Genomic DNA, 25971 nt, shown 5'->3' with positions numbered 1-25971 from the left:
TTAACGACCCTCAACATACACTACCACTGATCATGCAAAAGTTTAGGCAGTTTGGCAACATCTCTGGTCTCCAAATCAACGCAGACAAATCAAGGGCAATGTTTCTTCACCCCACCATTGTCACTCCCTCCTGGGGTTCGTCCTTTTCCTTTTCCTGGGCCTCCTCACACTTAGAATATTTAGGTATTATTTTGCCCAAAAATCCTGCTCAATTATATAACATGAATGTATCTCAGATGACTTGACTTATTGCTGAGGAACTCAAGAGTTTTAGACATTTGACGCTCTCATATCTTGGTAGAGCCGCCCTTATTAAGATGATGACCTTTCCCCGTCTTCTTTATATGTTGCAGGCATTACCCATTCTCCTTACTAAGAAGGATATTCAGTTAATTAACAAATTGTTTCGTTCATTCCTATGGCAGGGTGGCAGGGCTCGTATCAGTCTTAGGAAATTATACCAACCTAAATCTAATTGAGGGATCAACTTTCCTAATGTCTTGGTTTATAACCATGCCTCCTTGATGAGATGTTTGATTGATTGGTTACAAGATCAAGAGGTCTATGCTAATACGTCCCTTGAATCACAATTTCTACCTACGATGGCGCCAAAATATTTATTTCATATGATCAAGAGATTCCGTTAGAGGTTCTTGACAATCCTTTATTAATGATGACTAGGCGCCTCTGGTACATTCTGCGTCACAAGTCTTGTCTTAATGCTCACAAATCCATTTATCTTCCGTTTTTGGGTAAATTAGAATTTCAAGAGGGAGGGGCAGCCTATCTTTTTACGATATGGAGTGCGGGAGGGATACATAATATGAGTCATCTGCTTAACTTGGATGCTCGGCGACCCCTGACATTCCATGAGGCAACTGTGGAATTTGAAACTTTAAGAGCTTATCCCCTAGCTTATTTTCAGGTGCAACATTATATAGATTCAGTGGTGCGGACATTTTCGGCTGATGATTGGTGTAATCCATTGAACCAACGCCTCTCAGGATCAATACCCTCATTTAAAGCCATCTCCATATATTACAGATTTTTAAGTGAGGACTTGGACCATGATTTAGTCAGCCAGGGGATGCGCCAATGGTTGACACAATTCCCAACTCTTTCTACTGAAGATTTGGTAAAAGGGCTACTGAGGTCACGTACACTGCTAACAGCTAGTTCATATAATGAACTTTTCTTAAACATATATCATAGGACTTATTTGTTCCCTTATAGATTATATAGAATGGGTCTATCCAACTCACACAATTGCCCTAGATGTGCTAAGGAAGAGGCCGATCTTTATCATTGTCTATGGGAGTGTCCAGTAGTCCAGGGATTCTGGAGGCGTGTACGACGGGAGGCTGAAAATCACCTGGTCAGTTTTGTGCCATTTACTCCTGAATGGGCCATCTTGGGTATCTTTCCGAGGGGTCAGAGGCTCACCCCGGGTAGCAGGAAATTACTACTAGCTATAAGCGCCGCAGCAAAAAAGACCATTCTGCAGGATTGGATACACCCATCCCCCATTAACTTTCAATTGTAAAGGGAGAAATTAAATTTTATTTTCCGAATGCACTGGGTTAAAACGGTGTTTGAAAAAGAGAGGAGGGTCGCTTTTTTCTTTGACACCTGGGAAAGCTTTATTGCGAGACTGCCACTTTCAACACAAACCCAGATATATCATAGTATGCGTCTGACCCAATGGTATGAAACTAGAATCCTCTTGGGTGATCTTCTTATCACGCTGCCTGGCGGGTGAGTGCCGAACATTCTCCTTTCTTTTTTTTTTCTTCATTTACTTATTTAATTATTTACATATTTTCGATTGTTTGTGTTTTATACTTCAATATGTATTGGAATAAACTATGGGCAAATTGTACACAGATATGTATACAGACATACATATGCCCTGGAATAAATGTATAGGCTGATAGACACCATATGTATTGTCATCCAATACTTGTGCTGGATTTATTACATCTATATATTGCTAATTTGATGTATAGTGTTTTTTTGCTTCAATAAAAAAGATATTTAAAAAAATATATATATAACTTACAGGCACAGTGTAAATACATTTAACAACATTTTAAACCATGTTAAGTTCATTGCAAAATGCGCCTAGTGCTTAGCACTATGCTTTACATACCGATGCTGCAGTGCTTTACAGTGAGATATATTAAAAGTAATACAATTTTTATTTAAAATGTGCAGTTTTTTTTTATCGCATATTGTTCTAACACTAGTCCCAGCACTGTTACTTTGTTTGGGCTTTCCCTTGGTGCAGCACAGCGCACCAGGGGTTAACTGCTTGAGTTGGCGGCGCATACATGCAGTGCATCGGGGGTTAACCACATGTCACCGTGGCCACTGGACTTGGTGCTGTCAGCAGCGTGCCTGGCCCACTCTTTTTGCTGGCGTTCCCTCAGTATGCAGCCACTCTGTCCCCGGCACTGGGAGCTGGCTTTCTCAGTGTCCCAGTGTATAGTTCCCGATCCCCAGGAGTCTATATGTAGCCCTGCAGCCCAGGACTACGTCATGTACAGTCCCCTGATGCAGCGCACCAGGGCTTAACTCGCCACAGCTGCCGGGCTGATCCAGTGCTGTGGTGCCTAACAACATACAATTATATATATTTTTTAATAAAAAAACAGTGCCTAGCACTGGTCAAACATTTAGAATTGGCGCCTCAACGATGGATTTGTCCTTCAAAAATGGAGCTCCAGCACGAAGGTTAACCCCTTCAGTGCCGCGGTGGCCATTTTAGCCTCGTGGACGGGTCTCCGACCACAGTCCACAATACTGACTTAAACATATAAGTGTTTCCAGATGCTTGCTTTATCATTTGAGGTTCCCCAGTATGTGTTCAAGTGCAATACGACTACTAAGTACATCCAACTTGAGTACATCAATTGCAATTTATTATCTTTAAATCTTGCTGGGATAGGCTAGACGACTGCATTCCTGTTATTTTATTTTCAAGCCTATTGCCTAATTGTGCATGCATTTACAAAACTTAAAGATACATCTTGGTACAAATTTAACGTATTGTGTATACACGCATCTTGTATCTATAGTTATGCTGGGTATACACTGACATATATCGCCCGTTCATTAGAATACATATCTGTAGTGCATCGGCAGGTGTGTACAGACAATATTTCTGTGAACGACGTTGTTCATAGACATATCTCATCTGCCCTGCAGCACAGCCAATGCAGATATATCCTGCAGATATATATGCACGTCTGGCTGTGTGTACAGGCGACCCACCAACCGCCTGTACACTTGTTGCAGCGACCTGCCGGTGACTGATATCTCAAATGCACATAAACATAACGTGTGAGTTCTGTGTGACTCGGTAGCACCGAGCGTCTTTTCATGTGACTTTTTACCTTAAAATGCATCTTATTCGCAAAGCAATGCAAATAGGATGCACAACATCTGCTGATTAAAACGATATGCAGCATGCCTGTATTCTGTGTGCGACTGCGGGTGTATTTGCATGCGAAATACTACGTTACAATGTCAGCGACTGTGACACTGTTGCATAGCGTTTCACATGCAGATACACCCGCAGACGCACACAGAATACAGGCATGCTGCATATCATATTAATCAGCAGGAGCTGTTTGTACGTCCTATTCGCTTTGCAAATACTATGCATTTGAAGGTAAAACGTCGTATGTAAAGACGCTCGGCGCTACCGAGTGACGCCATTGCATGGCGCGGACTAGAAGGGCTGTTTAATGCGCAAGGAAGTAAGATGTATGTGGACACATCTGTACATAAGACGGGTGCAAGTTTTAGAGTTGATGAGTGTCACATCTTTACTTCAGACACTAGATTTAAGTATCTTAAAACCTGTAATACCAATGTGGAAACACAATTGTGCAGATGAGTCTTTACACATACACAAATGGGGAAATTCAACTCTAAATAATAATTTGAGCATATTTTTTGCATGTATGTCTACTACAGTATCTACAAGTTGTAGATCTTGAATTTTAAAATATAGAATACCTGTTATTATGTTTATAACATTATATACATTTTGCTCATATTTGAACAAGTATTCTCCACTCCAACAGCAGCAAGATTGTTTGATGACTTATTTGGTATATTCCAGAGAAAACAAAGACTTGCCTGACATTTCTCAGATCCATTCATCTGGATGTGCTGGTATTGGGTTGAGCTCTAATTTGATGGTGACAGGCGGAACTTCACTGTCAGCTTCAGGACCATGGGCAACTGATTCCAACTCACACTTGATGAATTCTTGGGTACCCACTGGAGTGATGCCCTGCATGTGGCATGCTGACCACCCACATGGTAAGCTGTGGATAATTACATGTGTAATAAAAATCTACAGAGAGTACATAGTTTGACACCAAATACAAGTTAATCTTGTAATATTTATAAATACAGTCAGGTCCATAAATACTGGGACATTGACAGAATTTTCATATTTTGTCCTCTATTCACCACCACAATGGCTTTGAAATGAAACAAACAAGATGTGATTTAACTGCAGACTTTCAAATTTCATTTCAGGGTAATTACATCCAAATCAGGTGAACGGTGTAGGAATTACAATGGTTTCTATATGTGCCTCCCACTTTTTAAGGGGCCAAAAGTAATGGGACAAACTAAACAATCCTAAATCTAATTTTCACTTTTTAATACTTTGTTGCAAATCCTTTGCAGGCAATTACAGCCTGAAGTCTGGAACGCATAGACATCACCAGACACTGGGTTTCATCCCTGGTGATGCTCTGCCAGGCCTCTACTGCAAATGTCTTCAGTTCCTGCTTGTTCTTGGGGCATTTTCCCTTCAGTTTTGTCTTCATCAAGTGAAATGCATGCGCAATCGGATTCAGGTCAGGGGATTGACTTGGCCATTGCATAACATTCCACTTTTTAGCCTTAAAAAACTCTTTGGTTGCTTTTGCAGTATGCTTCGATCATTGTCCATCTGCACTGTGAAGCGCTGTCCAATGAGTTCTGAAGCATTTGACTGAATATGAGCATATAATATTGCCCGAAACACTTCAGAATTCATTCTGCTGCTTTTGTCAGCAGTCACATCATCAATAAATACAAGGGAACCAGTTCCATTGGCAGCCATACATGCCCACGCCATGACACTACCACCACCATGCTTCACTGATGAGGTGGTATGTTTTGGATCATGAGCAGTTCATTTCCTTCTCTTCCAATCATTCTGGTACAAGTTGATCTTTGTCTCATCTGTCAATAGGATGTTGTTCCAGAACTGTAATGGCTTTTTTAGATGTTGTTTGGCAAACTCTAATCTGGTGAGCCACAAAAACTCTTCCTGTTTTTGTGGCTCACCAATGGTTTACATCTTGTGGTGAACCCTCTATATTCACTCTTGTGAAGTCTTCTCTTAATTGTTGACTTTGACACATATACATCTACCTCCTGGAGAGCGTTCTTGATTTGGCCAACTGTTGTGAAGGGGTTTTTCTTCACCAGGGAAATAATTCTTTTGTCATCCACCACAGTTGTTTCCGTGGTCTTCCGGGTCTTTTGGTGTTGCTGAGCTCTCCGGTGCGTTCTTTCTTTTTAAGAATGTTCCAAACAGTTGATTTGGCCACACCTAATGTTTTTGCTATCTCTCTGATGGGTTTGTTTTCATTTTTCAGCCTAATGATGGCTTGCTTCACTGATAGTGACGGCTCTTTTAATCTCATATTGAGAGTTGACAGCAACTGATTCCAAATGCAAATGTCACACCTAGAATCAACTCCAGACCTTTTACCTGCTTAATTGATAATGAAATAATGAGGGAATAGCCCACACCTGTCCATGGAATAGCTTTTGAGTTGATAGTCCCATTACTTTTGGCCCCTTAAAAAGTGAGAGGCACATATAGAAACCGTTGTAATTCCTACACTGTTCAACTGATTTGGATGTAATTACCCTCAAATTAAATCTGAAAGTCTGCAGTTAAAGCACATCTTGTTTGTTTCATTTCAAAGCCATTGTGGTGGAGAATAGAGGCCAAAATCTGAAAATTCTGTCAATGTCCCAATATTTATGGACCTGACTGTATATATTACAGTTGTAATATAACTTAAAAATGTACATACTGTACCTCCTCTTGTTAGCAGCATTGTCGTTATAAATTTCCATGAGTGACACTTAGTTGTTTTTCTCTTGTTGATTAACAGTAATTTTTGTTATACTTCAGACTTTTACTCTTGACCTTGGACTATAGGGCCTGATTCAGACCTGAACAAACCATATTGCAATGCAAGGGGTGTAAATACATCCGGAATTCGCCAGATAGCCTTTTTAATGCCCATTAAACTACTGTGTTAACGTACAGGGGGCCTGATTCAGTAGTGCACGCTAGTGCACTGCTGAATGCAGATTCCAGATGTTCGGGAATCTGCACAGGCGCCTGACCTGTACTGCACGCAGAGCGACAGCAGTAAGTGATTGACAGTCTGTTGCCGTTTATAAGGGGGGAGGGGGCGGCGATGGCCTCTGTTTCTCTAAACTGAGGTGCGTCGCCACAATTGGAGGGGAGGGAAGAGGCCAGGGTCTCAGTCAGCTGACGGAGATATTCTGGCCTCTTTCTCTCATCTGTGGCGGCCGGCTTGCGTGACGCCATGGGTCACTTAGTCGGCTTATGTTCTCTCAGATTATCTGATGCTGTGTTGTACAACGTAGCTCAGATAAGTAATGCATGCAGGAGGCGTTAATGCCTCCTGCTGTATTATCATAATTGCAAGGACGGAATTGCAAAGCTGCTTGCGTGCAGCTTTGCAATTCCGCCCTAAACTGAATCGCGCTCAGAATCCACGTAAAGTTCACGGATTCGTACGTTAATAGGGTTGCGGCACCCGTTAACCATCGAGCTATCAGGAATTTTTTTCCCCGTCCCGATGACTCCTGGCTGCGGGGCTAATTGGATAATTTACCACAGCTAATAGAATTCCCCCCTTTATATGCTATACTTTCTGCTTACCAAGCTATTCCCCTTACACATTTTTGGTAAGTGGTTGCTCTACCAACTAACCCATGTAAGGTGCTAGGCACAGACAAACATTTGTAATGTAGGCCTCTTAATGTCCTATTTGACCTAAAAGGTTAAGTTACAGTTGGCCATTCTCTAAAAACATTCATGGACATGTACTGCAGGGTACAAACTCCTTTTCAAGACTCATTGTGTTCCCCTAACTATTGTAGAAAATACCTTTATTACCAACTTAACAAAATGCATTGTCAATATAATTCTAATACATGCAGACCTTAGAAAGTAATGGCAACCATAATAGATGAGATAGAAAATGGCCACTCAAAGTGGTCCTAATAGAAATAGATAAACTAACATAAAGCAGTTTAGAAAGTTAAAACTAATTAATGTCATGGGTTGTACTTTTTGTTGTTTGTCAAATAAATACATGTACTACATTGCAAAACGGGGCTGCCGGTCTCAATACCGACAAGGAAACCCGACAAGGGACTTAAGATAGGCGTCAAAATACTGACGCCTATCTCAATCCCGACGTTGGAATGCCGAAGGACGCCAGCCCGAACAAGGTAAGTCCAGGGCGTCCTTAGCGTTAGCCGGAGGGGGATAAGGTTTAGGGAGCTAGCGGGGTTAGTGTTAGGTTTTTTTGAGGGGGAGTTAAGGGTTAGGCTCCCCTAGGGGGGAAGGTTAGGGTTAGGCACCCCTAGGGGGGAGGGTTAGGTTTAGGCATGAAGGGGAGGTTATATTTAGGCACTAACGGGGAGGGTTAGGGTGCGGGGTAGGGATTGTTAGGGTAAAGGTGCCCACACACATACCGACATTTCATCGAATTAGGCCGATTTTGACGAATCGTGGCGACACATCATGTAAAAAATGGCCAATTCGTGAGTTTCTACTCTTGATCACGATGCCGATGCTTGTCCCCGCTCGTCGTACCTCGCATCTTCAGATCTGCCGTGCTGTAGGGCAGATTAGCCAATCTGGGATACAATGCACTGGCTGCAAGATAGATCTTAAGTCAGATTGGACATTTTTAACTCCAAATCGTGACTGGGGAGAGTTCAGGGGAAATCGTGTACATCGGCTGATTGGGAGCAAGTCGGTATGTGTGTGGGCACGTTTAGGCTACAAGAAGGGAGGGTTAGGGGGTAAGGGGGGAGGGTAAGTATGCTTACCCTACCCCTGTCGGGATACCAACCATCGGGATGCCGCTGTAGGTATTCTGACAGCAGGCATCCCGACAGCCGGCATTACATACCCATTCCCTATGTGAACACTCAAACCACACCCAAATCTAAACAAACAAGAGTATAGGGTGGGTCAAGGCGCAATGGTCCACTAGCAGCCCGATCTACATTAAATCCTGCCCAGAACAGGATAGGAAATGAATAAAGGTTAAAAGTAAATGGAGATCAAGGTCGCTGAACCTTATTATAATTTTTATAGACAAGTGTGAAGTAGCACTATATAGCTCACAAAATCAAATAAAACACGCCAACCAATAAAAAAAGGTATAAGGTCACAAACAATGAATACACATATGTTACACTGAAATGTAATGGGGGAGCAGTAAGTCATATGAGATATCAAGCGCTCCTATAACAGAGTTGATGAGAAATTCAGAGAGTTGGGAATCTCGTATCGACTCCGAGATTCCAATGAATCGGAGGTTATTCCTCCTGTGTCTTTTTTCAAGATCAACGATTTTGGCCTGCATGGCCTGAACCGAGGTTGTCAGTGTCCCAGATGAGTCTTGGCGTGTATGAACCTGATCCTCCAAGTCACTAAACCTCTGCTCTAAGGAATTAAGTCTAGTCGAATTGGCCTCAATTTTAGTTAATGCAGTATCAAATGATGTTTGTAGATTCTCAAGCTTTTTCTAAATTTTTTCTATTTGAGGCATAATAAATTTTGAAATTTCTTGTACCATTTCTTTTATCGAAGGATGCCTAATATGAGTGTCTTCGGGAGCGGGGCTAGACACTTAGTCATCTCCAGGAGGGGAGGGTGGGGGATTAGATTTCCCTGATGAGAACGGTTCATTCTTGTATTGACAGTTGCTTGGGATGCTTTATTGGAAGAATTCTTATGGACGTACAGTATTTGTCCATATCACGTTCTACTGGGCCAAAAAGAGTGCAGATTGCAGCACTTGGTAGTAAACAGATAATCAGCTACCACTGTTTTTCTATGACAGGTTTGTAATTATACAACTGAACTAATAATGAATTGAAGCTACGGAAAATTTTGGATGACCTTTACATTATAGAATAATAGGTGAGATTAAACCAATTTGTCAATTAACTTAAAAATGTTGCACTGCACTTACAACTGGTGCCTTCCCAATCAATTGTGTAGTCACATAAAATAATAAGCAATATTAGGATAGCAATATATTGTCTGGGACTAGAGAAAGTAAACAATCAAACAATTCTCTCTCTGAGTGTCAGGGTTGTGACTTTTGTTAAACAGTAAAGTTACCTTACAGAATAAAACATATACTATCAAATAGTCAAATTTCACCCAGTCTATGTTTTACCAGATTTACTTCAGGTGTAAACTGTAGCTAGAGCAATAAATGTAAATGGAGCTGTTCACAAAGTTACTTAGCACAGAAAATGTAACAATTACACAATGTGGACACCAGATGGCAGAGTAATATCACAATGGTGTGATGACGGGTTGTTTCACATGGTATGCAGTTATGAGACCGGCGGACGCATGCATGCCGTTCTCAATACTGACAGCAAAATCCCGGCAAGGGATCTAACATAGGCGTTGAAATGCTGACGCCTATGTTAATCCCGACGCCGGGACCCCAACAGGATGCCGGACCGATCGTCCAACGCCGGGGGTTAGTATGTATGTAGCCAGGGATGAGGGGGTTAGGTTTAGGGCACCCCGGGGGGGACTTAGGGTTAGGCATCCCCCTGGGGAGGGTTAGGCTAGGGGAAGGGGGGGTTAGGTTTAGGCACTAGGGTGGGAGGTTAGTGTTAGGCAACCCTCCCGGGAGGGTTAGATTTAGGGTGCGTGGAGGGGGGAGTTAGGTTTAGGCACTTACGAGGAAGGGTTAGGCACTAAGGGGGGAGGTTAAGGTTAGGCACTAAGGGGGGAGGTTAGGCACCCCTAAAGGAGGATTAGGAATACTTAACTTACCTCCACTGTTGGGATCTTGTGCATCGGGCTGCCGGCGTCGGGATTTGAACAGCCGGGCTGACGTCTGGCGGTCAAACATACCCATTCCGTTTCACATGAATACACCAGAGGCAAGTGCCATTAGGTACACAATTATAGGATATAGGACTAATACGTTTTACAAGTGAAAAATGGTGCATATCAATGAGACCATTATCCTCTAATACCACCAGGTGGGGGTATTAATTAGTATCCTGGTGTGGATATGAGTATGGAAAAGATGAATATTACAAAAACAATGTATATAGAGAGTATGTAGAATGTAAGCTCTTACGAGCAGGGCCTCTACCCTCTAGTGCTTCTCCTTACTTTCACCTATTTCTTACCCCCCACCAGGGCACCTAACACTGGGTTTCTTACGTTCTGTTGCATATCTAGGTGTTATGGTCACTAATGTAGCAATGTATATTATCCATATCCTTGTCCTATTTTGTACTGTAAGTCAGTTGTCAAATTATTTGTTTATGTACTTTGTAAGACGCTGCGGAACACTTGTGGCGCCATATAAATAAAGGATAATAATATATATATATATATATATATATAATTATATATATATATATATATATATATATATATATATATATATATTAGATTGGTTCTTAATTAGGGTTTATTTCGGAGCCAGACTCCACAATAAACCGGATTACAAGCCTCCGTCTCTGACAGACTAATTAGCAATATCCAGGATAGGTAAAGTCTGCCGACCACCAAGGGAGGGAGTGAGTATTCCTGTTAAGAAGACAAGGGAAGAAATAGGAGAGAAACAGTAGAGGAAATAGCAGGACTAATATTGGGGTAAGGAAGAGAAACACAAGGAATGTGGGATAAGGTGCAAAAGAGGGTGTGGGTAAAAGCCGGAAACATAGTGACTGCATTGAAAAAGCCGGAAACAATGTAAAGTGTATTGAAAAAGCCGGAAATCATAGTATATTGAAAAAGCCGGAAATCCATAGTAAATGCATTACAAAATCCGGAAATCATATTACATGTATTGAAAAAGCCGGAAATCCATAGTAAATGTATTAGAAAAGCCAGAAATCATAGTAAATGTATTGAAAAAGCCGGAAATCCATAGTAAATGTATTAGAAAAGCCAGAAATCATAGTAAATGTATTAGAAATTCCGGAAATCATAGTAAATGTATTGATAAAGCCGGAAATCTATAGTAAATGTATTAGAAAAGCCGGAAATCATATTACATATATTGAAAAAGCCGGAAATCCATAGTAAATGTATTACAAAAGCTGGAAATCATATTACATGTATTGAAAAAGGCAGAAATCCATAGTAAATGTATTACAAAAGCCGGAAATTATATTACATGTATTGAAAAAGCCGGAAATCTATAGTAAGTGTATTAGAAAAGCCGGCAATCATATTACATGTATTTAAAAAGCCGGAAATCTATAGTAACTGTATTACAAAAACCGGAAATCATAGTAAATGTATTGAAAAAGCCGGAAATCCATAGTAAATGTATTGAAAAAGCCGGAAATGTATAGTAAGTATATTAGAAGAGCCGGAAATCATATTACATGTATTGAAAAAGCCGGAAATCTATAGTAAGTGTATTACAAAAGCCGGAAATCATAGTAAATGTATTGAAAAAGCGGGAAATCCATAGTGAATGTATTAGAAAAGCCGGAAATCATATTGCATGTATTGAAAAAGGATTCGGCGATAGGAGACCAGCAGGACAGATGCGGTCACAGCAGCCACATAGATGTCACACTCAGCACCAGACAGAGGAGCGATGCAGTTACCCAGCAAAGGAGCCCAAAGTCCTGGGGATCAGCAGGTGGTCACCGGCAGCCGCAGACACGAACAACATGGACCACTGCTCCAGATGATGCAAGGGTCCATCGGGAGTCAGAGCGTCAGATGAGAATAGCCACGGAGGAGCAGAGGATGACGTCAGGGAATCCCAGCGGCAACCCGAAACCAGGACCACTGGAGCAGATAACCAGCGCTGGCACGTCACCCAGGAGAGTGCAGAAGGCTCAGCCACCGCGACTTCCACCGAAGACTGGCAAGGAAGGACCCGAGGAACAGAGGCAGATGGGACACAGCTGGCAGAGGATGCAGCACAGCCAGGAGGGTTAGGTGACGTCGGCCAGAGGGAAGGGGCAGAACCGATGGGGAAGGCAGCCGGCAGAGTGACCGCATTTCCCAGGACTTAGAGTAAGGGTAGCAGACCTCCTAAACCCCCGGCCATTAAACAGCGGGAGACAGTGAAGGCGGTTGGTGCGGATGACAGGCGACGATCCACTCAGGCTCCCGTCTCGACAGTCCAGCAGGCACCGCAGGGGACAGGGTGGGTCACAGCCCCAGAAACCACTACGGAGAGGGTGAATTGTCGGGTAAGTAGGTGATCGAGGCTTTAGCCTCCCTCCTCGGGGTTATCGCAAGATCGCACCAAATGAATGGCGTTCATGCAGGCCACGACAATCAATGGCCAGAGTCCGGTGGAAAAGTACTCTTACCCCCAAATAAAGGCTTCCAAAAGAGCCACCACACTTAGACCATCCTTTGGTGTTGATAAAACCTAAAAAATAGTACTGTAGCAAAGGATGGATATAGGTCCTAGAAGCCTTCACTGGGAGAGATGCTAAAATGCGGCCATACCAGATGCCCCGCCCACCGGAAGTCCTCTCCATTTACTTTTAACCTTCATAATACCCAAATCTGCTTGTTGAACATCTCATTCCAAAACCATGGGCACTAATAGGTAGGTAGTTGCACTTTTGCCACTATAACAGGCTGTTATAATAAACTAGCTGAAGAACCCGGCATTGCAAGTTAAGTTATCAATGAGTTGGATGTAACTGTCAACATTTTAAAAATAATTAGCAGCTTAGCAGCTCTTCCAACACAGCCGTGAGGAAAGTTCTGCCTGGCGCACTCCTCCGTGGAGGTCCGACCAGGACCCCAACCACTCCATTAGGTATCCCAGATCAATTGCCACCCCTCTGAATTCTTCATCAAAATCCATCCAATGGAAGGCCCAGAACAGGCTCCCCGGGTCCTAGTTCTGCCCAGCGTACACCAATGAGAGGACCCTAACCCCATTAAACCTGGCCAGGTTTCATCCCAATCAGTGCAGGGGTCTCATAATGCATAGACAGACAGACAAACAGACCAATGCATTTTATGTATAAGATCAAGCAAACCATTTTTTCAATGGACCTTGCTTTGTACACAGAGGCAAATTCATGTTGAAACATGCCTTCTCCAAACTGTTGGAATAAAGTCATATGCACACAGGGCCCGATTCAGACCCGCTCGCAAGGCTACGTTCACACAGCCAGACGATGTTTGCAATCTGCACATGCAAACGCAAACTAGTCCAGGCGATCGGGAAGCGTTCGGTCGCTGCGCATAGACAGCTTGCTAGAATGAGTGACAGAACATGCCGTTTGTGGGTGATAACAGGGGTTGGTCGATGGAAACGGGAGAGTGGTGGTGCGAACGCAGGCGTGCCTGAGTGTCTTAAAGCAGTTTAAGAGGCGTGCATAATTAAGACTCAGCGCCATAGTGAATCGCTTGCAGTAGTTCAGCCACAAGTGCTGCGATCGCTTCCGATGGTACTCTATGTTACCTATGGTTGCATACACTTCCTGGACATGACGTGGGAAAGTGGGCATCTTAAGACAGGCTGGTGGGTGTCTGCATACACACAGCGATCGCACGCTAAGACATAGTGGGCGTGCTATTGCCCTGCCGTGCGATCGCGGATTTGCATACTTTCACTGCGTGCGAACGCATTTAGCGAGCGGGTCTGAATCGAGCCCACAGTTCCTTAAACTGTCATTTCCATTTCATGAGAAACAGCCCCAGACCATTATTTTTAATCCATTTAGAGTTGGGTGTATGCATGTGAGCATGAAATGCTTTTCAGCCATGGAAACTCATGTTGGATTTCTTTGGAGTTCTGTTGATCACATTTCTTGCTGAGGCAGTTTCAATTATTCACCCATTTTCAAGTACCTCAAATTTGAGAGGACTACTTATTTAAAAAAAAAAAAAAATGCTTAATGCTATTCTTCACCACTAGTGCAAAGACGCTAATTAGAAGAAATTGACACACCTTAAGTACCCCAAATAGCTTTATTAGGGCTATTCGGGGGCCAGTACATTGATCCCCAGTGTTAGTGCATCTTTTAGGGGGTGTCAGGCTGATTTCCCCAATTCTGACAGTACTTTTCACCTGGTTTGCGTTTTCGCGTGTTTAGGAATTGAAGACGGCGAATAGCGGGGGGGAGGGCACGATAAGTTTCCGCAGCTAATATACGCGATGTAGGCGAAAATTCCGGCATGCAAAAAAGTATTGTGGGTGCGAATCTAATTGACTACAACCCTAAGTGCTCTAGTGTTTGGTGGTCCTGCTCTGTGCTGAGCTGTTGTTGCTCCTATATATATTCACTTCACAATAACCGCACTTACAGTTTACCATGGAATTTAGTATGGCAGACATTTGAAGAAATGACTTGTTGGAAAGGTGGCATCGTATGACAGTGCCACATTAAAAGTTATTGAGTTCTTCAGTACGACTCTTTCAACTACTGATGTTTTCGCTAAGGATATTACATGACTGTATGCTTCATTGTAATCACCTGTCAGAAGTGAGTGTGGTTGAAATGGCCAAATGCCCTAACTAGAAGGGCTATCTACACAGTTCTGATCATATTGTGTAAGTACTACATTTGTATTTGCTATTGGTCTCCTTTTAATAATATTTTTTCAGTTTCTCATTGTGTTTATAAATGTGTACAATTTGCAGAAGGTGCCTACACACTTGGCGATGTGCTCACGATCTGACATTGTGTCCGATTTCCCCTTGAACTCTCCCCAGCAGCTCCACGGCAGTCGTGGGCACGATTTAGTATTAAAAACTGTCCAATGTGACAAACGATCTATCGTGCCTCCTAACTATTCTAGTGCATCGTGACTGAGATTGTCAGATCTGCCCTACAGCACGGCAGATCTGAAGATGCGATAAACGACTTGCGGGGACGTGCATTGGCATCGTGATCGAGAGTGGACACTCACGATTTGGGCATATTTTACACGATTTATTGTCACGATGCGTCGGAATCGGGCAAATCGTGTAAAATATCGCTAAGTGTGTAGGCACCTTTAGACAATGGTTATGTTGATTCATGCTTCTAGTGATTCATTGTTGTTACTTGTAGCATATAAGACAGGGAATGTTTACATTTTTTAATATTGAAGTAAATGAAATACCAAATGAATAATGCACAATAGAAGTAAACAGTAAGTGAAGTGTATAAATTTCAACGACCTTAAATCCACTGGTTGAGATTTTTTTCTCTGTTCCAATATCCAGCATTTAGATATAGCATTCTGATATGGAATGTAGTCATAATCCCAGCGCTCAGAATGCTGGATCCCGTTGATAAGTAGTGAGATTAGGGGGAGAGTTGAGGTTAGGGTTAGGCACTAGGGGAGACGGTTAGGTTTAGGCTACGGGAGGAAAACTTAGGTTTAGGGTGCGAGGAGGGAGAGTTTGGGGTAGGGTTAGGATACCTACTGACAGGTGTTGGTATCCTAACCCTGTCGGGATTCTGACCACCAGGATCCCGAGCCTCCCGCACTCAACCCTTCTGATACACATATTATGTATTAACTTTTTGTATTGGCACACTTTTCTCTGAAATTAGGTGGGTTTTGACCATACAGAGGAGCTAAGATTGTTCATGTAGGTTGGCCATTATCAACCTGATTGCAGCATGGTTTTATATTTAATACAATGAATTTACACATGTATGCTTTTTGACTTTTCAGGTTTGTCCCACCCCACCTTTCATCAGGCAATGAACCCAGCAATACCTCAAGGGGTATCTGCCTCTTTTCCATCTGCTTATGGTTTTGCAAGAGATCCTCAAAATGGCCAAATTGTGGTGATCCCAGCTGAACATTTATCCCATTTTGGTATGTACAAGGAAAAGGAAATGTTTGATTGTTGATACCTTTTGTGTGTTAAAACTAGGGATGTGCAGGCTCGGATAGGTTCGAGTTTGCACGTGGAGTTCGGATTTTTCCCTCCAAAAAAACGGAACTCAGAACGAGGCAAAACGTCATCTTACATGGACGAACATCATCATTCCTGGACAAAAGACCAGGAATGATGATGTTCGTCCATGTAAGATGACGTTTTGCCTCGTTCTGAGTTCCGTTTTTTTGGAGGGAAAAATCCGAACTCCACGTGCAAACTCGAACCTATCCGAGCCTGCACATCCCTAGTTAAAACTAAATTTTAAGAAATGTATTTTTAATTTTTAAAAAAGACAAATTACTTTTTCAGGACATGGATGACTCTTATAGGCAAATCCACTGCCATACATGCAATGTAGGAGAATATAGTCTTCGGAGCAAACAGGAGCGTAACAGAACTAGAACTTTGTGGGACCCCAATGCTGTTCATTAACGCCCTTTTTCATTTTATGCCCCAGAGTAGTGCCCTATTTCACATTATGTTACACAGTGCTCCAAGTACACATTATGCCACACATTGCTCTCAGGGCCTGATTTAGAGGCTCTCGCTTTTTGCGAGCTCTCGCTCTGAATCAGGGCGTTTTTAATTTCCGCCTCCAGGCCGCTCGCACCCACTGCTTGTGCGAGCGGCCTGGCGATGGTAGCGATTATCACGACCATCGGCAGTGCGAGGAGACCCTAGGGTAGGGTCTCAGCATTCGCAATGCTGAGTGGAGTTCCTGCTCTAATAGAGCAGGAAGTCCACTACTGACATCACGAGTGATGTCAGTAGGGCCGCCCACAAATCGACAGGCATTCCTTCTCACTCGCTACGGGGCTTGCGCGCGCCTCGCGTGCACAGTGGGCCACCATCGACGCGCTTGCGAGCTCTATGCGCTCGCGAGCGGGTCTGAATCAGGCCCTCGGTTCACATTATGCCACACATTGCTCTCAGGGCCTGATTCAGGCCCGCTCGCGAGTGCACAACACTCGCAAGCGGGTCGATGGTCCCCCACTGCGCATGTGCACGCTGGCTCCGGCGTGCGCATGCGCGAGACCCGGCCAGCGACGGGTTTCGCACCAAAGCGGGACAGCTGTCGATTGTGATTGACAGCTTGCCCCGTTTTGGAGGTGGGCAGGAGGGTGGCTGGCCAAACGGAGGCGTTCCCAAAGGAACGCCTGTCGTTTGGGGGAGGCCCCACTGACATCACGAGTGATGTCAGCGTTGAGCTTCCGGCTCTACCAGAGCCGAAAGCTCACTGGGGGTTGCGGGAACAAGACCCTACCACAAGGAACACATGCATCGGAGGGGAAAAGTGCGAGGAGAGGAACTTGGTTCCCCTCAAAGCACTATTTGGCTGATCTCTGCCTGTGCAGAGATCAGCAGTCAGGTGGACTGATCACTATTTTCCCTTGTCACCCGATCTGCACATGTGGGGGAGAGGTAGTGCCTCCTTGGGGTGGGGGGGTAATTCCCCTTCGGAAGGGATGGGGGTTGCTGTATTTGCAATTTTGGGGGGAGGGGGTGTAATGCCTCAATTGAAGTAATTTAGTTGATGAAGCCAGGTGAACGTAATAATCGCTCAAGTGCGTATAGGCATTGCGTACATCTCTGAATCAGGCCCTCTTTTAAAATTACACTGAGATGTTAGAGTGGGTAGCTTTATAAATATGACTTTTCTACTTCAGGGTCCATAGGGTATCCACAGGATACCTTGGGGTATAGGTGTGACGTCAGTCGCAGGGCACCAAAGAGTTAAGCTTTCAGCCTCCCAGGATGCACTAGGTCCCCCTCCTATACCCCGCCCCCAAGCCAAGGCACCTCAGTTTAGTTTGGTGCCCGGCCGGAGTCGGGTGCACCTGTTGGAGTGGGGGCTAGAAGAGCCCCTGAAGCTTTTTCTTCATGCAGCTGTGGCTGCACATCTGGATGAACAGCATGGACAGTCAGTCCTGACGTCCATGCTGTCTTCCCTACACCCCGCCGGTACCAGAACGCCGGTACTGATCCGGGAATGCTGGTGGGCATCTGGGGTCACAGCTAGCGGTGACCCCAGATGTTCCGGACCATGGCCGGATTCAAGGGGGACAGAGGTAAGCAGCGGGGTCCCGCGGTGGGTCCCCGCTGATCACATGGTCCTAAGTCCCCAGGCAGGGGGCTCCCTGGGGACTGGCTGCAGCGTGGAGCCAGGCGACCAACCTGCGCTTCCACTACCCCCCTGGGACAGCGGACCGCAGCAGAGCGGTAGCGCTGCGGCGTCCCAGGGGTTAAATGCATGCCAGGGGAGCGCGCCTTCCCTGTCTCACAGCCGGCGCCTCCCCCGCTGCACACAGCCCTCTCTGCACACTGCCGACTGGCCCTGTGGCAGCGCTCCTCCCCCAGGCCAGCCTCCTCTCTGCTCCTCGGCGGCCATCTTCCTGAACGCATGGTGAACGCTGCTGGAAGCCTGGACGAAGGCATCGTGGTCTGGGTCCCCCCGCATACCTCTCCTCCGCTGTGGTCAGGTCTGTGTATGTAGCGCTGTGTCCTACCAGACTCTGTGTCTGCGTAGTTGAGTGATCAGTGCTGGTTAGTGCAGGAATTGATTTTCTTTGCATTGTATGTGACTGTGCTAGCGCTGCTGCCTGTATCTTCTATTCTGACTGTCAGCTTTATTACTGTCCCTGTTCTTTCTGCTAAGCCCTTGCGGTGCGGTGCTGCAGGGTGGTCTCTTGCCTCTTTAAAATACAATTGGTGAGAGGGGTCACATACTTGGTACCATCATGTCTGAAAGTGATTTTCCTCTCCGGCTACAGTGTACTACGTGTAAAGTACCTTTAGCGGAGGAGGAGGGTAGCGCGGAGGGCCTCTGCCGGCAGTGTTTGTCAATGGCGCGGCCTATTACAGTTACAGCACCGGTACAGGAGCCGCCCTGGGCTTGTTTCGCTCAGGCGCTTACAACCTTAGTGGGCCAGTTAGCTCCGCAGCCCGCGTTTACGCAGATGGGTTTGTCCCAGCAGTCAGTGGTGTCGTCACCCATGCAGGGTTTCCCTAGACAATTGGTGGTACCCCGCAGTCTCCCTATTTCCCCTCTCCCGGTTTCTCAGGAGCCGGCGTGGGTTAACTCCCTGACGAGTTCTGTACAGCACTTGTCGGATGTGTTGCAAGGGGAGTCTGTGATGCGGCCACATAAATGGCCGGTGGCGTCTCTGTCGGCTCCTTATGAGGATGACAAAGGGACGTCTGATGATGGGGAGATTCTGGATCCTTACGATCAGGAACCTCTCCATACTAAGGACGCTGACGCTAGGTCCAAGGTGTATATTCCTGGACTTATTCGGGCAGTCCGCACAGCCTTGGTGATTGAGGACGAAGTTCCCCCAGCGGCTAAATCCAAGTATGCCTTTTTTAAGGATGTGAAGGGTGACGCCACGGTCTTTCCTCTTTCGGGTCAGTTAGTGGACCATTTAGTGGAGGCGTGGAATCAGCCTGGCAAGCGATACCAGCCGCAGAGACGCCTGGCGGTGGCTTATCCGTTCGCGGATAATTATTTTGCTAAGTGGGAATCCCCTCCACAGGTGGATTCTCATGTGACCCGTCTTGTCCGTAGTGCCACATTGCCGATGCCATCCATGTCCTCCCTTAAGGATGCTACGGACCGCAAGGTGGAGATCTGCCTGAAGTCCGCTTATTCCCTTGCGGGGGGGGCAGTGCGGCCGGCTATGGCCATTTGCTGGGTTGCCAGAGCGATGGAGCGCTGGGCGGATTCATTAGAGGCGTCCTTTTGATTCCGACTGTCCGGCCGATCAGGCGGAGTTGATTGGTAATCTCCGTGATTCGGCCACTTACATCAACGAGGCGGCCTTAGACATTAGTACTCTGGTGTCTCGAATTTCTTCAGCAGCGGTGGCTGCTCGTCGCACCTTGTGGTTGCGATCCTGGAAGGCGGACGCTGATTCCAAAAAGGGTTTGGAGGCGTTGCCCTTTAACGGAGAAGTTGTCTTCGGTCTGGATCTGGACAAGATTGTGGCCACACTGGCGGCAGCCAAATTGGCATGTCTCCCGTCGGCCGCTGCTCCTTCTGGTTCAGGACCATCGTCCTTTCGGTCTTATAGGGCCCAGGGCAGGCCCAAACCACAGTCTTTTCCTCGACAGGCTGGTCCCAAGAAATCGGCCAAGCCCCGGAAGCAGGCATGGAGTACCAGACGTCCGGCCCCTAAGCCAGATGACAAGCCTGCGGCCTGACGGTCCGGGCCTCCCTTTGGGGGATCCCAAAGTGGGAGGCCGCCTGCTGCAGTTCGCCCGGTGTTGGTCGGTCACCACGACAGACACTTGGGTTCTCGAGGTGGTCTCCCACAGGTACGCCCTCTCTTTCCGGAACAGACCCCCGGCTCAATTCTTCACCACGGCTCTACCATCAGACCGGAACAAGGCCACGGAGCTGCGGAAGGTCTTGCACACTATGCTCCAGGCTGGAGTTATAGTGCCTGTTCCATTCTCCCAGAGGGGCCAGGGTTTCTATTTCAATCTTTTTTTGGTGCAGAAACCCAATGGGTCGTATCGTCCGATTCTCAACCTCAAAGCTCTCAACAAGTCTTTGCGGGTGCCGAAGTTTCGGATGGAGACCCTACGGTCCATCATTCTGGCGCTGGAACCTGGGGACTACATGGTGTCATTGGACATACAGGACGCTTACCTGCATGTCCCTATTCTTTTGTGCCATCAACAGTTCCTCAGGTTTGCAATCCGCAGCAACCACTTTCAGTTTCGGGCGTTACCTTTTGGCCTGGCGACAGCACCGCGTGTGTTCACCAAGGTGATGGCGGTCATGGCGGCTTCTCTGCAGCTGCAGGGAGTCCGCATGTTGCCGTACTTGGACGACCTTTTATTAGTGGCAGGATCTCCAGAGCTCCTTCTACGCCACTTGGACCTGACCATTGCGCTACTGTAACGGCTCTGCTGGTTAATAAACTGGCAGAAGTCCACTCTAATCCCGTCTCGGCGGATTCTGCATCTCGGAGCCTTATTGGACTCGGGACAGCAAAGGATCTTTGTGACGGGGGAAAAGATCTCTGCTTTACAGTCGAGGGTGCGCAGTTGTCTGCACAGCCGCTGGGTGTCTCTACACTCGGCGATGAGGTTACTGGGTTCCATGGTGTCGGTGTTCGACATGGTAGAATATGCCCAGTTTCACTCCAGACCTCTGCAGCACCTGATCCTGTCCAAGTGGAACGGGCTGCCTCAGTCTCTAAAGTCCCAGACGATAGTGCTCACCCCGGAGGTTCGCCTGTCCCGTGCCTGGTGGTTGCAAACGACCCATCTCAGCAAGGGACGTCCGTTCTGGGTACCGAATTGGGTCCTGTTAACAACGGACGCCAGTCTTCGGGGCTGGGGAGCAGTTTCGGGTCCACACTTGTTCCAGGGCAGGTGGACGCCGTCAGAAGCGGAGCTTCCAATAAATATCTTGGAACTCCGTGCGGTCTTCAATGCTCTCCAGCAGGCACATCGGGTTCTCCAGGGTCGCCCGGTGCAGGTCCAGTCGGACAACGCTACCACCGTGGCATACATAAACAGGCAAGGAGGAACCCGAAGTCGGGCGGCTCTCGTAGAGGTGTCTCGGATCCTGGTATGGGCGGAGCGCAATCTTCTGGCCATATCAGCGGTCTTCATCCCGGGAGTGCTAAATTGGGAGGCGGACTTTCTAAGTCGCCAGGACGTTCATCCGGGGGAATGGTCCCTGCACCCGGACGTTTTTCAACTGCTGGTGGACAGGTGGGGTCTTCCAGAGATCGACCTCATGGCGTCCCGGCACAACAACAAGTTGCCGGTGTACGGGTCTCGCACAAGAGACGAAGAGGCGTCTCTGGTGGATGCTCTGTCCGTCAGGTGGACGTTCCGGTTCGCATACCTGTTTCCTCCGGTTTCCCTTCCACGGGTAATCCGGAAATTCAAACAGGAAGGAGGGACGCTCCTGTTGATAGCTCCCGCGTGGCCCAGACGGCACTGGTTCTCAGACCTTCAGGGTCTGTCCGTGGACAGTCCTCTGCGGTTGCCGCTACGACCAGACCTTCTGTCGCAGGGTCCTTGTCTTCACCCGGACCTGACTCGGTTGTCTTTGACGGCGTGGCTGTTGAGACAGCCATGTTGAGGTCCAGGGGGTTTTCCAGCTCTGTTGTGCGTACCATGTTACGAGCTCGGAAACCGTCTTCCGCGAGAATATACCATCGCGTGTGGCATACGTTCTTCCAGTGGTGTCGACCGAGAAGTTATGCACCGCGGGAGTTTCGTCTGTCTAGGATACTCGCCTTCCTACAAGCGGGACTAGATCATGGGCTTCGCCTTGCTTCTTTGAAGGTACAGGTTTCGGCCCTGTCTGTCTGGTTTCACCGTAGGATTGCTACATTCCCGGATGTGCGCACCTTTATGCAAGGTGTTCTCCGCATTCAGCTGCCCTTTGTTCCCCCTGTGGCGCCTTGGGATTTGGCTGTGGTCCTGAGGGCTCTCCAGGGACCGCCGTTTGAACCACTGGGCTCAGTGGATCTTAAATGGCTAACAGCTAAGACTGTTTTCCTTCTGGCCATAGCTTCGGCCAGACGTGTTTCTGATTTAGGGGCTCTTTCTTGTAGACCCCCTTTCTTGATTTTTCATGGGAACAGGGCAGTGCTCCGCACTCGGCCTGAATTTCTTCCCAAAGTTGTTTCCCAATAGTTGTTCCGGCCTTTAACTCACATGGTCTTTCGGTGGGTGAGGCCACTTTGGATGTTGTGCGGGCCTTAAGGACTTATGTTGACCGCACTTCTTCGTTTAGGAAGTCGGACGCCTTGTTTGTCCTCTATGGCTTCCGTAAAAAGGGTTGGCCTGCTTCAAAGCAAACTTTGGCAGCCTGGATCCGTATGGCTATCTCTGAAGCTTATCTTCATGAAGGTCTGCCGGTTCCTCCTTCTTTGAAGGCTCATTCCACTAGGTCTGTGGGTCCTTCGTGGGCAGCTCGACGTGGTGCCTCTGCAGTCCAGATCTGCAAGGCTGCTACGTGGTCCTCTGTCCATACCTTCGTGAGGTATTACAGGTTTGACACCTTCGCCTCTCAGGATGCTTCCTTCGGGCGGTGGATTCTTCTTTCAGCACAGGAGCGTCCCCACCCTTAAAGGATACTGCTTTGGGACATCCCCAAGGTATCCTGTGGATACCCTATGGACCCTGAAGTAGAAAATATGAGATATGGTAAGAACTTACCTTTGTTATCTCTATTTCTACGAAGTCCATAGGGTTCCACAGGACTCCCGCCCTGTCGCACCTGTGCTGCAGATGGGCTTTGGTCTGGTCACCGGTTTTCCCGTCTCCCTCTCGTGAGAATGTGATTCTTGTGTGTATCCAGATCTTCTTTCTCTCTCTTCCTTCTCCTCCTCCGGCCTATGGCTTGGTAACTAACTGAGGTGCCTTGGCTCGGGGGCGGGGTATAGGAGGGGGACCCTAGTGCATCCTGGGAGGCTGAAAGCTTAACTCTATGGTACCCGATGACTGACGTCACACCTATACCCCAAGGTATCTTGTGGAACCCTATGGACTTCGTAGAAATAGAGATAACAAGGGTAAGTTCTTACCATATCTCATATTTTTATTTGTTATTACACCATATGTGTATTTAGTGGTACAAATTTCAGAATAAATACTGCTTGATTATATAAGGAATTAAAATGTAAACATTTCTCACAGTGGATGAATACTTTTATATCCACTATGCCTAGCATACAATCGGGAGCTTATTAAGCAATGTACAGACCTTAGATACTACCTGTTCTGAATCTGCATAGTAACAGATTTGTTGATTTGTGTTTCCTTGCAGGCTTCTTGCCTTACTAATCAATATATTGTGCTAATTTTTTTTAGCACTTTATAGTACTAGGTTTCACTGTAATGTGCTATCATATATAGGACATTACATTGTATTAGTGAGACAGAAGACCTGCATGGAAATTCAGATATAATTTATATGGCATGCCAGATTGCCATACAACAATGTCACAAAAACATCACCCTGATATTGCAACGACCTGTATGTAAACGTTTTGCTTTGCTTTGGTGATGGCAGTGTTTACATATAACACTAACTGATTGGGTGCCCATAAAGTGAATTAAAAAGTTCCTCAGTACTAGAGTACTGAACCAATTACTGGAACCAATTTTCCTTCTAAAGGGGATGGGGGCATATTGGAATAATATATAAACAACTCACCTATATGAATGCTTTAATGTTGTATAGGTTTTTGTGAGGACCGCACACCCTAATGGGTTTATTCTGTAGATGGCAATAAAGACCTGTGGATATACAATCACCAGGCAGATGCGATTCTTTGCAGGTACAGCATACATAGTGACGGAAGCACATTTCCAAGTCACCAATCCACGAACACACACCTATATAGCTAACAATACATGTTATATACCATTCATTATTTATCTGGGCCGGGATGCACCAAACGGAAAATGCGGTAAAACCCCTGTTTACCGCATTTTCCGTATGCATCAATCTCCTGGCCGCCGGGCTCCGATGCGGAGGGTAATGCCAGCTATTGCTGGCGTTACCTTATAGAAGCCTATGGGCTTCTACCGCATCGTGCTGCTATGAGGGATCCGATCAGATCTCTCCCACCATGCCCCGAGGCCGTCGCGTCACTGCGCATGCGCAGATGGACTCCCGGGTCATAAATCCGGAAGTCCACTGTGCAGGAGAGATCGCAAAGGGCAGCTCTTATCGGAAGAGCTGTCCTTTGCTGTACAGATCGCATATGTTAGTTCACATGCGATCTGTACAATTGCGATGCCCGGCGGTAAGTATTACTGCATCCCACCCCTGGTGTTGGAGCTAATGGTGGGTGGATTAGGTGAGAAAATGATAAGACCTGTTTGTCCTCCCCTCATGGCAGTTGATGGCTGTTGTCTCCCTGCGGAGAAGGTGTCTTGATGTTTAAATCGCACCACATGTTTTACACAGCACAGAGCACATATCGAATATATCACAAAATGACATAGTACCTGTGGTTCATAACCTTAAAAACACATGGGTATACACGTTTTCCGTAAGGTGACATCAGAAATAAAGTCATTTCATGAGACTCTGATGATGTAGGAAATGAGGCATATATATATTCATTGTTCACAGACCTCTCGTTCCTCGCAGTTTTTTTTATAAAAGTATCAAGAGGAGACGTGCAGCATGTAAGTTTGTATGTTTCTTGTAATTTGTAATGTTGTTTTTTGTGCCTCTCAGCAGAAATACTGGATCGGACGCCCTCACTTTGGCCTACTATGTATTCATCAGCACGCAGCTCCCTGCAGCATGTGCATCAGCTTCAGCTCTTCTCTCAGCAGCAGCTGATGCGACAGCATGAACTCTATATGTTATTGCAGCAGCAAGCTGCACACTCTATAGAATTACATAGGAGTGCACAACTGGAGGCTCTGGAGTCACAGCGGAGTGAACAAAAAGTTGCTCTGGATCTGCAAAGAAATCCACAGCTAGACCTTCTAGAAATGCAGAAAAGCTCACAATTGGAAGTGAAAGAACTACACAGGAGGACCCAGCTTAATTCTCAAGATTATCACAGAAATGAGCAATTTGCGGTAAGGCAAATCGTCTGCCCTTGTAGACTACTTTTAATAATAGTCTGTCACTCACAAAACCGATGTTTAACCAGTTAACTGACATTTTTTTTTTCCAAAAACCAATTCGAATGGTTGGGTATTTTTTATGATTGAATTAGGTCAAGAACATCTAATTAAAACTTATCCAACACGA

The 25971-nt window shown here is 46.1% G+C and overlaps 1 protein-coding gene across 8 annotated transcripts in view; it reads left to right on the top strand.

Moving 5' to 3' along the window:
• TNRC18 (trinucleotide repeat containing 18) overlaps positions 1-25971 on the top strand; it is a 416103-nt gene that overhangs the window by 142780 nt on the left and 247352 nt on the right. For 7 of the 8 annotated variants that reach the window (XM_088456240.1, XM_088456241.1, XM_088456247.1 and 4 more), the window contains exons 6-8: positions 4130-4332; positions 16010-16156; positions 25444-25796. In XM_088456240.1, the coding sequence (XP_088312366.1) occupies positions 4130-4332; positions 16010-16156; positions 25444-25796 (703 nt within the window). The remainder of the gene's footprint in view (positions 1-4129; positions 4333-16009; positions 16157-25443; positions 25797-25971) is intronic. The other variant, XM_088456243.1, reaches the window with a different exon arrangement.

Source organism: Taudactylus pleione, unplaced genomic scaffold (assembly GCF_031769625.1).
Source record: "Taudactylus pleione unplaced genomic scaffold, aTauple2 ptg000690l, whole genome shotgun sequence".
Lineage (NCBI taxonomy): Eukaryota > Metazoa > Chordata > Amphibia > Anura > Myobatrachidae > Taudactylus > Taudactylus pleione.
This window is presented reverse-complemented; position numbering and strand designations above follow the sequence as displayed.